Genomic DNA, 15,301 nt, shown 5'->3' on the forward strand with positions numbered 1-15,301 from the left:
CCTAAATTCTGAAATTTCCAGATTTTCAAGTTCAAAATACCCAAATTATTAAATTATCAAATTGTCAAATTCATATATTTATAAATCTCCAAACATCCAAATACCAAAATTCTCAAATTTTTAAATGACCAAATATGTAAATTCCAAAAGTCTCATATACGTATAGGCTGCCATATTTAAAATGACAAGTCTGAATTCACAGGAGCTATCGATCCTCTTTCTTCTTGTAATTAAACGCGCCAGTGAGGCTGATCATGTGTGAACTCAGATTACTTAGAATAAGTGCTAGTAGGTCGAATTTGACATACGTCATTTTTTCTGAAAATAATACGAAATAATATGAAAAAATCAATACTTCAGCCACTCCGCCCCATTTAATTACTGAAAAAATGAAATCGATAGCTGTCACGGTTTCGGAGAAAACGGCTCATAAGACTTTATGTAGGCCACCCTATACACACAGGGTAAACTTGACCAACATATTCTACATGCAAAAATAAAAAAGAAAATTGACATTAACATAGGATTTGAAACATTTTATTGGAAAGTTATAACCGAAGCACAAAATGACTTCGGACTGCTTTGTGTTTCGATGCCATATACAATGTGTCCTACTTTCGAATATAAAACTTTGTCAGCATGTTCTATAAATAAAAATTATAAAAAAATATTATATATACGGAGGCTCTTAACCAGTTAAATGTGTTTGACAACTATATCCGTCATGGAGATGTGGCAGAATTTTATGTCATGACGACTACATCCGTCATGCGTAAAATTTTATTACAATTTGATATTTAAATTGTAATTTTGACGAAAACTAAATTATATTCGTAAATTGTAATATGTTTAAAATGTTTAGAGGTCAACACGAAATGAAATAAACAAATAAAAAGTGTAAATGATTTGAGATGGATTCATAAATTCTTGAGAGCTAACTCGTCATCGCTTGATTATCGCGACACACACTGGTGCGCGCTTTGCAAAAAGATCGCCACAGTAAACTGGTTAACTGTTTTGTTGAAAGACTATGAGAAACGTACGCAATAATAATGAACGATTTTCTTCCTCGGTACTACGCACGGATAATTGTCAAATTTTATATTTTGTTTTAGTAACCTTTAATAAAACATTCAATACAAGATGAATAGTTTTACGTATTTTTATTTATAAAATTGGACAGTAAACTGGAGCACCTGGTACATCGAATGTTTTCGACATAGTGTATGATCGAAAAAGGGTGAATTTACATGAAAGTATTAGGCAAAAATATAGAATACAATTTTTGCATATGTCACTTCATTTTTGAAAAAGAAATCGAATTTGGACAGATTTGAAGTATTTATATAAAAAATTTGTTCACAGCACATAAAATGATAAATGCAACTTTTCATTACTTTAAGATTTAATGAATGTTAATAAACAAATAAATCTGATCATTAATACTACTATTGTTTGTTATCAGTCATACTTCATGGAATTTAGTCGATGATAAGGACACACATAAGTAAGAAACCTAATAAAGTAATAAATCTATTTTAGCGATATTAATAATTATATTTGAGGATTAATATTTATTTACTGTGAAATTGAAGAACAATTTGTTGATTTTATCATTCTTGCTCTATGAACAAGCTTTTTCACAAGCATGTAGAAAATACTAAAATTCACTTTTTGTTTTAAATAAAGTCATATACGAAAAAAATTTATTGCATAGCTTTTCCTGTTTTTCCATGTTGATTCGTCGATTTTTCGATTGTACCACCATTTCAAAAACACCCTGTATAACAAAGCAATCCGTTGTCATTTCATATATTTGTTACAACTCCTTAATAAAATGTTTAGTAACCTACGTTGATTTCATTTTTTTTTTTATTTTTATGAATAGAATATGTTAATAAAGTTTAGCAGTAAAAAACTGGGTCACTCTGTATGTATAGGATGTTCAGTGAAACAATGTGCATGACTTTTCAAGGATTTCCAATAATTCAACGAAAAAATATTTTAAGTAAAAATTAGTCAATTTTAAAATAACTATAAGTTGCGATATTTGAAGTTGTACAGAAGCTGAACTACAATATTTTGTGATCTTGACTTTTTAAATGGTAATATATTTTCATTGAATTGATCTCATGAATTGTCCTTATATTGATTTTATTGAATTGATCTCATAAATTGTTCTTATATTGATTTTATTGAATTGATCTCATGAAATGTTCTTATACTGATTTTTTTTAATTGCACCTAAAGTGGGAACTGCAAGTGATGGACACATCGAATGCTCAACAAAGAGTTCTTGGCACTAATGTCCGTGATGATCTTCAAATTATAAAAGTTTACAAGTTTAAAAGATGGACAATTTCAAACTTTGTGAATTTGTGAATTTGTGAATTTGACAATTTGAGAATTTGGGAATTTGGAAATTTGGGAATTTGGAAGTTTGGGAATTTAGGAATTTGGGAATTTGGGAATTTAGGAATTTGGAAATTTGGGAATTTAGGAATTTGGGCACTTTGGGAATTTGGGAATTTGGGAATTTGGGAATTTGGGAGTTTGGGCACTTTGGGAATTTGGGAATTTGGCAATTTGGTAAATTGTTCAATTTGGGTAATTTGGGAATTTGGAAATTTGGAAATTTGAAAATTTGCAAAATCGAAAATTTGAAATTTTAGAAGTTTAGAAAAGCAGAAATTTGGAAATGTAGCAATTTAAAAAGGTAAAAAGTTTAGGAATTTCGAATATTACAAAGTTGAAAAAATAGGAAATTGAAAATGCAGAAATGTAGAAATATTGAAATCCAAAGTTTCCAAATTTAAGAAATTATCTACTCATCAATGTGAGTGCATATCATTTGCCCATTCGTGCACCGCACCCTCGTGGGTGCAGTTACCGATCACTAGCACATACTATGCCCTATACGTTTCTTTCTGAAAATAGTTTCCTATACAGCACTAGTACATACGTTACAATCCTCAAGTCCTTGAATGAAATAACTAGAGTTCAACAGATTGCTAATTCTACTTTCAGTTATACAATTGTTATTTAAGTCTGCATTTTGTACGATTTTTTCATGATTATATGTATATTACTATTTCAGATATAATTATGCAAAACAATAAAGATAAAATTGGTCTTTGAAAAATTTTTTTGAAAAGAATCAGGAATGTTAATTAACAAATTCGTTTTTCTTCCTTACAATTTGTTTTATATTGTAAAACTTTGTACAATTTTTGTAGTTCTTTCAAAAATACATATTGTTCCTTTTCTATTTTATTTTACTTTCCCATTTCCATTCATTTTTAATTGATTTTCCTTTGTTTTTAGAGTTAATAATACAAATTATGCCTTATTAAAAATAATGTATAACACTTCAATTTGAGCATCAAATTTGGCTGTTTAAATATTTCGAGTACACTAGCGACCAAAAATTTAGATGTACACGAAAAATAGATATATATCTATGTCTAAGATACAAAGAAATATATAACTTTATAATAGAACGATCATACGAAAAGTGTGAGAGAATTAAAGATACGATAAAATACTAGGCCCTAAATACTGAATTCAATACGTTTAGTTAGACATACCAATTTTTGTAAGTAATTATAGCAAGTCTAATTTTATTTAATAACACTGCTATTCTATTTAAATATTTCATTATTATATTTAGTAATATTATAATTCTAAGTACTACAAAACTTATAAGTAATTTAACTAAATATATATTTCAAACCTTATTCAGTTCATAAAACTAACAAGTATCAGAAGATATATACATATATTAAATTTATTAGGAATAAAATTGTCAATTGAATAAATTGTTTATCACTCATATTTTGTAAAACTAATTAACTACTTTGGATTTGAAAACTTGGGAATTTAGGTATTAAAGAGTTTTTGGAGTTTGAGATTTAAATATTTAAAAATTTGGGAATTTGATTATTGAGAAGTTTGGGAACTTGGGGATTTGGAGATTTGGAAATTTAGAAATTTAGGAATTCGAAGATTTGGAAGTTTGAGGTTTTCAGAATTTAGTAATTAGAGAATTTCAGAATTTGGCGTTTAAGAATTGATGAGTTTAACAATGTGGAAAGTTAGGAATTTGCAAATTTTGTTGGTAATGTAGTATTTCCAGTGGTGAAATAACGTTGCAAAAGTTGGCAATCCAGGCCGATCTTATTTTGATTTTCTACGGGACGACGCACCGCCAATTTCCGAGCTCGTCCATTCCATTACGACTCGTGCATGCGATCAGTATGTAGTCAATATATATTATGCGTTAATGAGAGTACAAGTGTGTCTAGAATTATTTGTCTATCCTACCAATAAATTTAAGATGTTAAAACATCGAAAATTTATAAATCGTGATATTAGAAAATTCTAATAAAGTTGTAGCCAAAGTTCTAAGTGTCAAAGTACATTTAGAATCTATTTTTAAAACATTCATAGAGATCTATAGTCATCCTACATCCGTCTGTATGCAAATTTGCAGAGCTTCAAGACCTAAGGGATAAAGTATAAACGGTTAACAGTCAAGTCTTGTCTATGGATTATAGTGACGCCTTGGGATTGATTTCCCGCCAAGACGTTTTGTGTCTACATTTATCTTCAAAGGAAGACTTTCAGGCGCAAACTTGAAATAAAATGTGACAGATACGCATCTATAGGGTGTCCCAACCACCCCTTCACTCTGAATTATTTTTATTACCCTTAATATACCCGTCAAAACACAACCAATTGCTCTAGGAGAAAGTTATACTTTATTGATACCGAAAAATTAGGTTAGGGACGTGAAGGCCAGTGCAAGGTTACATCTTCCAAGATTTTACAATAATCCTTGCTCCTTTGAATGACATTTCATATTTAGTCTTTAGATAGATGGATCTTTTGTAGCGATACAAAAGACAATAAAAATTATATAACGAAAACAGCACTATATTAACGAAATTGATAGTTTATGATACTTCCCATTTTTGCATAAAACAGTCTTAAATTTAGAATAGACGAATTATTTTCTTCTATAGTACACCGTTACTTTTTTCTACACAAAATGTCCCAAAAACTGACTCGTGTTAAAACATATGCAATTTCATTAAAAGAGACAAAAGAGTCTCTACAAAGTTTTTGAAAATCTTAAGATATCCTGTGTGTTCACCTCCTTTTTATTAAAATACTGACTTTTCTCTCAAACATTTTTTGTATTTTTACCAATAACAAATTGATGTCATTCCTGACCTGAACAATTGCCTTTGATTATTAACAATTCTGATTACAAATATAACAATTTCGATTATATTCGCAAATTATAACTTGAGTTTAATGTTTAAATAAGTAAAGTTACTAATTACATAAGTAATCTTAATTTTATTTTCAAATTCTTATTAATTTGAACCCAGCAAGTTTTCGTCTTATGTATATTCATACACAAAACACTTTCAGACGTGAAATATTGTTCAATTTTCAAGAAGTTGGTACACTTTCGAAATATGCTATAGGTACTTGGTTATTGTTTGATGTCACAGATTATATTTCGAGGATATAAGCCGGCGTGCATTATTCATTGCGCTATTTGAGATTTTCTACGAGTATACACGTTCTCAATTACTCGCGTATTATGTCTGGAATATAAGTCATGGAATACATGTTTTGCTCTACTTCGACATTACGATCATATAGACAGTAAGGCAAACATAAGCGACCATACCTCTCCGTTAGTTGCTAGAGGTTCGCTGCTTTTTTCATCGTCCTCGATTTCCAGGTTCGCTGGCTTCTCTCCAGCACAAGGGCAGTCTACAAAAATTAGACAGGAAATGTTATAACCAGATGAAATGAAAAACGAATAACAAACAATCGAATAGTATTAGATTGTTGCATGTTTGATGACCGATTAGGCTGATAACACAAAAGTGTCGCAATTTATCCTATATTGTTTCAAATATGCTTTGATATTGCTGCATGAATTTTTCATTGTATAGTATGAACTTTTTATGTTTCTCATACGAAATCATTGATTATTACTTATAGTAAATAGAGGTTCGAAGTGCAATTCATACACTATATTTAATTTGTTTAAAATTCGCACAATTAATTCAAACTTTAATTTAGACATTTCTTTATAAATGTAACACGAAAATGTAGTATTTAGAAATCAGCTATTTTGTCAATCGACGATGTTTGTAATAGATATAAATTTTATTTAATTCTATTATTTTCTAATGATAGAAAATACTATTGTATTTTAATCTTATTTATTGTGTAAACACTGCCAAATTATTCTTCTTTATGATATAATTAGGATCAAATGTAATAAACAAAAGAAAGTTAATAAAATCTTGAGAAAAAATATAGCTAACACTAAATACGACGTTAATGTAAAAATTTTGAATAGAAGAAGTTTTAAAATGAACCCCAAACTTAAATAAATATTTGCAATAAAAGTTTAAATTTTAAGTAATTCTGAAAGGTTCTAATTTTAAGCAGTACATTAATAAGATTTTCTAGTGTTATTAATGCAATTATTGTTAAAAATTTTATAACTAAATCGGTCATTTTGCTTGCAACAATCTAACAGGAAAATAAAAGACACTGTGAAAAATAGAGGAATTCTAGTGCTCATCAAAGACGGGAAATTATTTCACAGGGTTTCATACGTTCTAAAGCAGTGCTCGGATTTAGATGCCCTTTTCGAGCCGATTTCGGAGTCGACGCCTACCGTGCTCCTACTACCGCGCTCGACTGCCCACGTGACGCCGTGCGCCAGGGACGTCGCACGATAGATTTGTCGGGCCATGGGGCCCGTGATTAGAAATTTTCCTTACACTGTTAATAATTATTATTTTTACAGATTATTAAAATTGTTAATACTATGTTAAAAGACTATTAAAATATTTTCGATTTCGATTTTCCTGCCAAGTTCTTATTTAATGGAATAAGCCTACAGGGGAAACCACTTAAAAAAAACGCATCAACAATAGTACCTCCTGGGTGATGTGGAAAGCTATTGACAAAATTGTAATTATTATAACTTGTGTTATTGTTATTATATGTATATATGGAAGATGTTTATAAATGCAAACATAGTATTAACAATTTTAATAATCTGTAAAAATAATAATTATTAACAGTGTAAGGAAAATTTCTAATCACGGGCCCCATGGCCCGACAAATCTATCGTGCGACGTCCCTGGCGCACGGCGTCACGTGGGCAGTCGAGCGCGGTAGTAGGAGCACGGTAGGCGTCGACTCCGAAATCGGCTCGAAAAGGGCATCTAAATCCGAGCACTGTTCTAAAGAACCGAAAATATTGTGGTGCTTTTTGTTGAAAATAATGACAGTTATAAAAAGTATGGTAAAATGCGACAGTATAATTACGGTTATAACTTTTACGCATACTAAAGGGTGTGCTACCGCCATTGTAGAGTAGCAAATTTTATGGCTAACATAATAGCAACAGCAGTACCATAAGAATAATATTATTGTAAATTTTTTGTTTCACTACGTTCATGTAACGGCATGTTCACGAATAATTATTTAAGAAATCATACAAACGGTTGCAACATCTTGGTTTACAATAACAATTGAAAATAGTGACAATTATAAAATATCGTAAATATAATAGAAAAAACGTAATTACAAAATTGTTGCTTTGATATTCAGATGCAGTTTTTGTAATTAAAAATGTAGCCACGTATGATTACAAAGAAAATGGAGGCGTTTCAACTTTATATAAAAAATAATAACACATTAAAATTTATTGAAGAAAAAATAATAATAAAAAATTATTTAAAAGAAATAATAACAAAAAATAACAGATATTAATAGTGATTTGTTTATAATAGATTGTTTATAATGTATAATACAAGGTTGAGTTTGATCTCAGTTTTAAGTTTTTGTTCTCATATTCTAATTTTTCTACTTTTTTTCAGATATCATTTTTATGAAAGATGAGAGTCTTTTGATTAGAAATTTTAGTGCCTAATTTTAAGTTACGTACCGTTGTATGCTTTTCGTAAAAGTGGGTCACGCCTGACTCAGCTATCATGGTTCGAGAGTTAAAAACCAATAGTTGTTTACTTTATAAGCAATGCAATTTATAATAAAGTATTATAAATATAATTGACTAATCGTCATTACAACTTCATTTGTGCTTACGTAAAGTAATATTATTAAGTAAGGAATGATTCTACGTGCAAAAACGAAATCGAAAATCATGGATCGAAAGAAAATTCATAATTTGCGGCTTTATTAATAAAAATTGAGTTTTAAAATTGACGAATATTATTATTCTTAACGCTGAAATGTACATTTCATAATAATTATTTAGAATATATGTATTGAATATAAACAAATTTTTTATTTTGATTCAAACTTAATAATCATTAAGTATCCTTTGTTTTCATTAAATGTTAATATACAGTAATATTGCATATAATTTTTTAAATGTCTTTTAGAATATGATATAAAGAAAGTTACACTGAAAATTTATTATCATATTTGTAATTACGAATACTTGTGGGAAAAATGATTGTTTAAACTTTTTATATCTTAGATCGCATAGAAATATGCTGTGAAAAATTTTTCGTTCTCCACATGTACTGATATTTGCATATTTTTAACATTGTTTCTTTAAAAATACATGTTTCAATACCAGTACACCATTCAATTTATATTAATCCATAATGGAAATCCAATCTTTAATGATTTGTTGATGAAACATTATATTTATGGGACACTTATTAATTTTGTCTAAATTCACATTACTATATGAACATTGTAATAAGATTGTATTCGTGTTCAAAGTTATAAAATTGTGCATATCAGGCACTGAAACAATATTTTCAAATTTTATAATACTTAGGGCGGAAAATTGTCCTTATTTTTTTTTTTTTCAGTTATATTCCGGGGTATAGTACGAAGTATGTACAGTTCAAGAACATAACTATGTGCAATAAATATGTACAGTTCAAGTATATAAGTTTTCTCTTGTACATACAAGTAATCCACTAATTTAATATCAAATTAAATCAATAATATTTTGATTATGGCGTGATAGTGTAAACGTAATGGATTTACCAATATCTATAAGTTTATCTGATAATATTTATTTTTCAGTAATAAAATGTTAGTGACAAAAGTAATTAGTGTAACGCATAACAAAAGAAACCTGGTTTGTCCTTATTTTTCACTTAAAAATAATGAAACAATATTATTAGTTCATAAAGTGTCACTCAGAATTAGTGATAGCTTGCATTCTGTCAGATATACATTTCAAAAATTCCATATTTTCATAAATGTAATACATTGTCACTTTTTGGGAAGCATTTGAAGCTATTACAGGTTCAGAATTCCTCTATTTTTCATTCTCATATTTTCATACTTTCATTCCTATATTTGCATTCTTTACGTTCTTTCAGATACAGTTTTTATAATAAGCAATTATATGACGAATTTCACACACACGAAATAAAACAAAATATTCTAAATTGATTTGCTCTGTACGACATATACGAGTAAAATAATACAACCAATAAAGATTTGAATGATGTATAAGTTTTAAGGTTTGTTTAATCCTTCGCACTCGAAAGTCACACCATTCGGTTCAATACAATTTGAAGTAAGCACTTTTTAACCAAATCTGTAGTGCTATACATGTATTGTATACATATGTATACACAGCAAAGCAGACAATAATAGTAATTAATGACACAGAAATAATGCAAAAGACTTCACAAAATATTTTATTTAAAGATTTCAAAATTACCATTTACCAACTGCAGAATTATCTTCGAGTGTGAAGAATTCACTTAAAAAGTGAATTAAACTTTTAATTTCAACTTCACTTAAAAAGTGAAGTCAAGTTTATTTTAATTTTAGGTTTATTGAAATTATTCAACTCACCATTCTGTGGTCCCGCGAAGGCAATGATGAGTGATATGGCGAAAAGGATCGCAAAAATGACGGTGGCTACGCAGAGAGCCCTTTTTTGAGAACACACAATTCCATTGTGCTCGTAAACACTACGTTTGTGCAATCCAGTGTTGCTGTCTCCTGGAACAAAGGATCGTCTAAAGAATGATTTCACAATACGTGTGCATTGATGAATAAAGTTATACAATATCCATCCAATATTCGTTAACGTATATATAGGGCGAGTCAATCAGAACTAACATATAACATGTATTACTTATTGATTATATATCAGAACGCTTCAAATGAAATATCATCCTAAACTATAGGAATAGATATACTTTTTTATCGTAAAGTTTAATAAACAATTTAATTTCGTATCTCATTTTTCTTTGAAATATCAATGTCACTATAAGTTTTTCAAGGTTCATGTTTGTTTAAAGTTATAATTGATGACAAAGCAAAAGTAATCTGTAATTAGTTAATTTTTAGAGGAGTTTGAACCTCACACTGAGTCACAATACTTAGTTTCGTCATGTTTGAGAAAAATGAAGTACAAAGAAATTAAATTGCATTTCGCTGATAAGTCCTTTAACCAGTTAAGTGTGGCGATCTTTTTGAAAAGCGCGCACCAGTGTGTGTCGCGATAATCAAGCGATGACGAGTTAGCTCTCAAGAATTTATGAATCCATCTCAAATCATTTACAATTTTTATTTGTTTATTTTATTTCGTGTTGACCTCTATTTTAAACATATTACAATTTACGAATATAATTTAGTTTTCGCCAAAATTACAATTTAAACATCAAATTGTAACAAAACTTCACGCATGACGGATATAGTCGTCAAACACACTTAACTGGTTAAAATGCTACATATTTAATTTCAAACATTTTTTGTTGTACGATGGTTTCAGAGAAACGGAACGTTTTTATATTCTTGTTGTTTGTAGAAATATGATAATAATTTGCTTATAAAAACTATATGACATCGATCGGAGCCATAAAATAATGACATTGTTCTTTCATAGGTGTTATACGGATCGATTCGTTTAATCATTTTGCGCAATAAAGAATTACAGTTATAATATTTGAGGAATTTGAAAATAAATTGTATTAGATATCTTAGGATGAATTGTATGAGATACTTTAAATAGAATATATATATAATGTTTTAAGATAAATTGAAGATATTGTAGTTTCGAAATCTGCACATTTGATACAAAAATTTGAAATATCTCAGAAATTGTTAATTTACTGATATTGGGCCACTTTTATATATAGGTACTTTTTTATATGTATAGCATATTTAGGAAAAAAGATACGTGCAGAAACGAATACATATACAGTTTTATGTATTAACAGAAATCTATAGTGTTGAAAATTCATGGAGATATTAAATTTTTATCTTCTGAATTTTAGAACGTTAGTAATTTCATAAACGAACTTCTGGGTTTGTAAATTTTAGCATTGAAAATATTAAGGATTTAAAAGTTTGAAAATTTTCGAATTTAGAAAAGAATTTTGGAGATTTGGAAAGTTGGCAATTTGAGAGATTGAAGATTTGAAAATTTAAGGATTTGTGTATTTGGAGATTTAGGGATTTAAGAATTTAAGGATTTCGCAATTTAGGGATTTAGATGTTAAGCGATTTTGCGACTTGGGAATTAAATGGTTTAGGGATTTGAAGATTTGGGGAATTCTGGATTTGAAAACCTTGAAATTTAGGTATTAAAGTATTTGTGGAGTTTGAAATTTAAAAATTTGAAGATTTGAAGAATTTGGGGAATCGGAGATTTGGGAATTTGGGAATTTGGGGACTTGGCGATTTGAGGATTTAGAAATTTAGAAATTTAGACATTTGAGAATTGGTAGTTAGAGGATTTCAAAATTTAGTAACTAGAAAATTTTAGAATTTGGTATTTAAGAATTTATGAGTTTAAAAATTTGAAAAGTTAGGAATTCGCAAATATGAGAAGTTGGAACATCGAAAATTTAGAAATCGTGATATTAGAAAATTCAAAGATTTAAAAATTTTGCAAATTGAGGATTCAAGGATGGGAAAATTTAGAAATGTATATTAGCTATAATGTTTTAATATTTTAATACTTTTAAATATTTTAACAAAAATCATAAAAATATACGAATTTCAGTATTTATTGAGAAAGAAAAATATTTTCTTAGCATAATTTAGCATTTTCTAAGGAATAAAACGTGTAACGGTCGTTCTTTCCGAAAATAATAACGAAATCATACAAAAATTTTATTATAATTATATCTCACTTAACTGCAAATTTTTAATATCATTTCTATTAAATAATCTTAGTGCTTACATAAACATTTAGAGAATCATACGAAAATTGATTGTTAAACAAGTACGTAAAATAAGGATGTATTTAAATAAGGACATAAAAATATGATTCCGAAAATTATAAAATATTTAGAAAGTAAACATTTAAGAAATTTTTAGAAAATCATACAAAAAATGACAGGAATAATGTGTTCAAATGCGAACACAAAAATATAAAAAATATATAAAATATAGCTGATTTAAATCGACGAGTTATTATTGAAATTAAATTGCTAGAAATTCTTGTATAATGCAATGTTCATTTTCTAAACAATTAGAGATTAAAGGACGAAGGCCTTTTTTACCCCAATATAGTAACACAGAGATTGAACTTGTTTTCATTCCTATTTTCTAAATTTTATGTAATTAATACCATATTATATTTTGTTTAGTAGTTGTGCAATCAATTCACGACGCAACTCAGTTAAAAACTTATAAATCAATTATTATGTATATAAGCAACAAAAATTATATATTCCAAAATAATTGTCGATATAATAGAATTACAAGTTCATTGTTTACGTATGTAAGTAATTTTAAAATTTAGGCAAATAATGAAACTGTTATCTGATATGCATTTTTTAATATTTATCACAATTATATATGTTAATTATGAAATACAATGAAAAGGACCGAAACTCTGTGTTTTATGCTTAAGCAGGAAGGCAAAATGTAATTATTATAATTGTCAAAAAATGCAAATTTTGGAATAATTTTTCTGTCTAAATGAATTCTGAAATTACTTTCAACTATCATACACAATATCCCACATAATATATTAATTGTAATTTTACGTGCAAAAGTAGATAAAAATTGTAAAATGAAACTTTTTATGTACACTTTTTCGCTTTGGAGAAAAATGGGTCCGAGAATCTCGTAATATTTACGAAAAAATTTGTTTCCAGCAAAGTAGATCATTTTTACGACTTTTTCGTTAATTCAACAACGAATAAATGTAATTTATTATATTACTATTACAATGTATTATTATATATCTCTAGGATATTCATATAATTTCTATCTGACTTTTTTTTACGTTTTCCTTTACTCATAAAATTGAATCTTTTCACTAAATTATATAATATCAATTTCCTACATAAAATTAATTAATATTAATTCGTTGCACAGAATTAATATTTTAAGAATCTTGCGAAAGGTATTTAATGATTCATTTCAGCGGTAAACATAATTATATTTATTAATTTACAACATTCTTCAATTAAGTTGTTTGTAATGAGTGTAAAGTAATTACATTTTTCGAAAAAGTAGAATTTGCTATATTTTTTGAACTGTTAGATGAAACAAATTAACAAATACGATAAAAATACCATTTTTATTATAAATGTCACAATTCTGAAAGTTGGGTACAAATAATTTTTCTTATAAGAATTGTTACAATTTCTATTCTTTCAAAAACGTAACTAAAGATAATATAATTTTCTATGATATTTTTGGACCATTTTTTCATATGTAATCATCCCTTAATTAATAGAACATTATGCGAAATACAGATCTCACTAAAATAAATTCATAATTGGTTTCATAATGATAATTATTTTGCAACATTTATGAAACATTATTGTAACTTTCATCGCACGTAAAATAAAGTAAAATAAAAGGTTATTGGTTTTTTAACCTTCGAACGACGGTGGCCGGGTTAATCGTGACCTAGTTCTACGAAAAGTCTTCATATTTCAAAGTAAATAGTGCAAATCTTAGGAAATAAGGACGAATAAACAAATTTAAATCATATTTCAACAAAGACTTGGTATAATTATTTAAACTTTAATTGCTTAAAATAGAACATAAATTTTGCGTTAGCAAAAAATTACTTGTTTTGATGATTTGACATACAATTTGTCTGCTGTTTTCTATTCTCCATAATTTTTTATTGTTATTAAACTCGAATGTATCATCTTTTAATTCTTTCCCATTATGATTCTATAACTATGTATTTTTAAATTTGAAATAAAATATCAGTATCATGTATTTTTCCATATCAGCGAACATGTGTATAACTTTTAATTTGCAATGAGTGAAATAAATATAATTTTTATTGCATATGTGTAAAAACTTATTTAAAAATAGGATATTATTGTTTCTGTTTCCATTTCGTGCAGCAACAAGAAAAATAGTTTTATATGGAAGGAGTGTGAGAATGATCCTTTGTGAATACAAAATATAATATCGATTTTATAAATATATTGGCGGGTATTATACGTTAAAACAAAAATGGGTCAAATACATTAAATACAGATGTATTGTTTGTTAATAATAATGTACAAGTCATTATACGCTTTCAAAGTGTTACAAATATTTTTATAAATTATTTACATATTATATATCAAGTATGAAAGTAGAAAACAATTTCTGTTACAACACTAAACAGTAACGAACGTTAACAGATAAGTAACAAGAGAATTAAAAGGTTATTTTACCAACACACTATCATTCGAAAAGAAGGAATAAGAAATTTAGAAGTTCAAATCTCTACAAAAATTCATGAATTTAATCTCTCTTTTTATCATTTCCAAGAAATTGAATATCACATTTCTGATTCGTTAGAAGGCCATGAAATATAATCACGTCACAAAACAATTTGTTGTTCTCCGATAAGTATCTGAAATACGCCTATTTTTAACATTGCCCCTGCATCAATCTCACGAAATATACAGCCGATAATAAAATTTTCAGACACGAAAGTCTTGTGTGTCTAACGGCATGAGAAACACGTCCAGTTTCGTGTCCTCGGGTACACACTTGACCCAGATTTTTCACTGTTGAGCGACAGTCCAGAGCGACGTTAATGCAGTTACTTGAAAACACGTGGAACACTCATTGCTGAATCATCATAATTTTATAACATTCAAACGAATATCAATTGCTTGATGATAAATTGTTAAACCGCCGGAAATATAAGGTGTTACGTCGTACATACTCATAGCCCCAACAGATGTACGCAAGGTATCATTGAGCATAAGTGAAACAATGGAGTTCGACGTAAACATTGCTTTAGAATGGAGTATTTTAAGAACGATAGAACACT

At 28.1% G+C, this 15,301-nt stretch overlaps 1 protein-coding gene across 5 annotated transcripts in view; it reads right to left on the bottom strand.

The window, feature by feature from the left end:
* The window catches only part of LOC100882597 (glutamyl aminopeptidase), a 69,601-nt gene that overhangs the window by 19,648 nt on the left and 34,652 nt on the right, over positions 1–15,301 (bottom strand). For 3 of the 5 annotated variants that reach the window (XM_076535641.1, XM_076535640.1, XM_076535642.1), the window contains 2 exons: positions 9,898–10,047; positions 5,705–5,790 (listed from right to left, as the gene is read on the bottom strand). In XM_076535641.1, the coding sequence (XP_076391756.1) occupies positions 5,705–5,790; positions 9,898–10,047 (236 nt within the window). The remainder of the gene's footprint in view (positions 1–5,704; positions 5,791–9,897; positions 10,048–15,301) is intronic. The other 2 variants (XM_012290853.2, XM_076535643.1) reach the window with 1 other exon arrangement.

The sequence above is a fragment of the Megachile rotundata genome, chromosome 9 (assembly GCF_050947335.1).
Source record: "Megachile rotundata isolate GNS110a chromosome 9, iyMegRotu1, whole genome shotgun sequence".
NCBI lineage: Eukaryota > Metazoa > Arthropoda > Insecta > Hymenoptera > Megachilidae > Megachile > Megachile rotundata.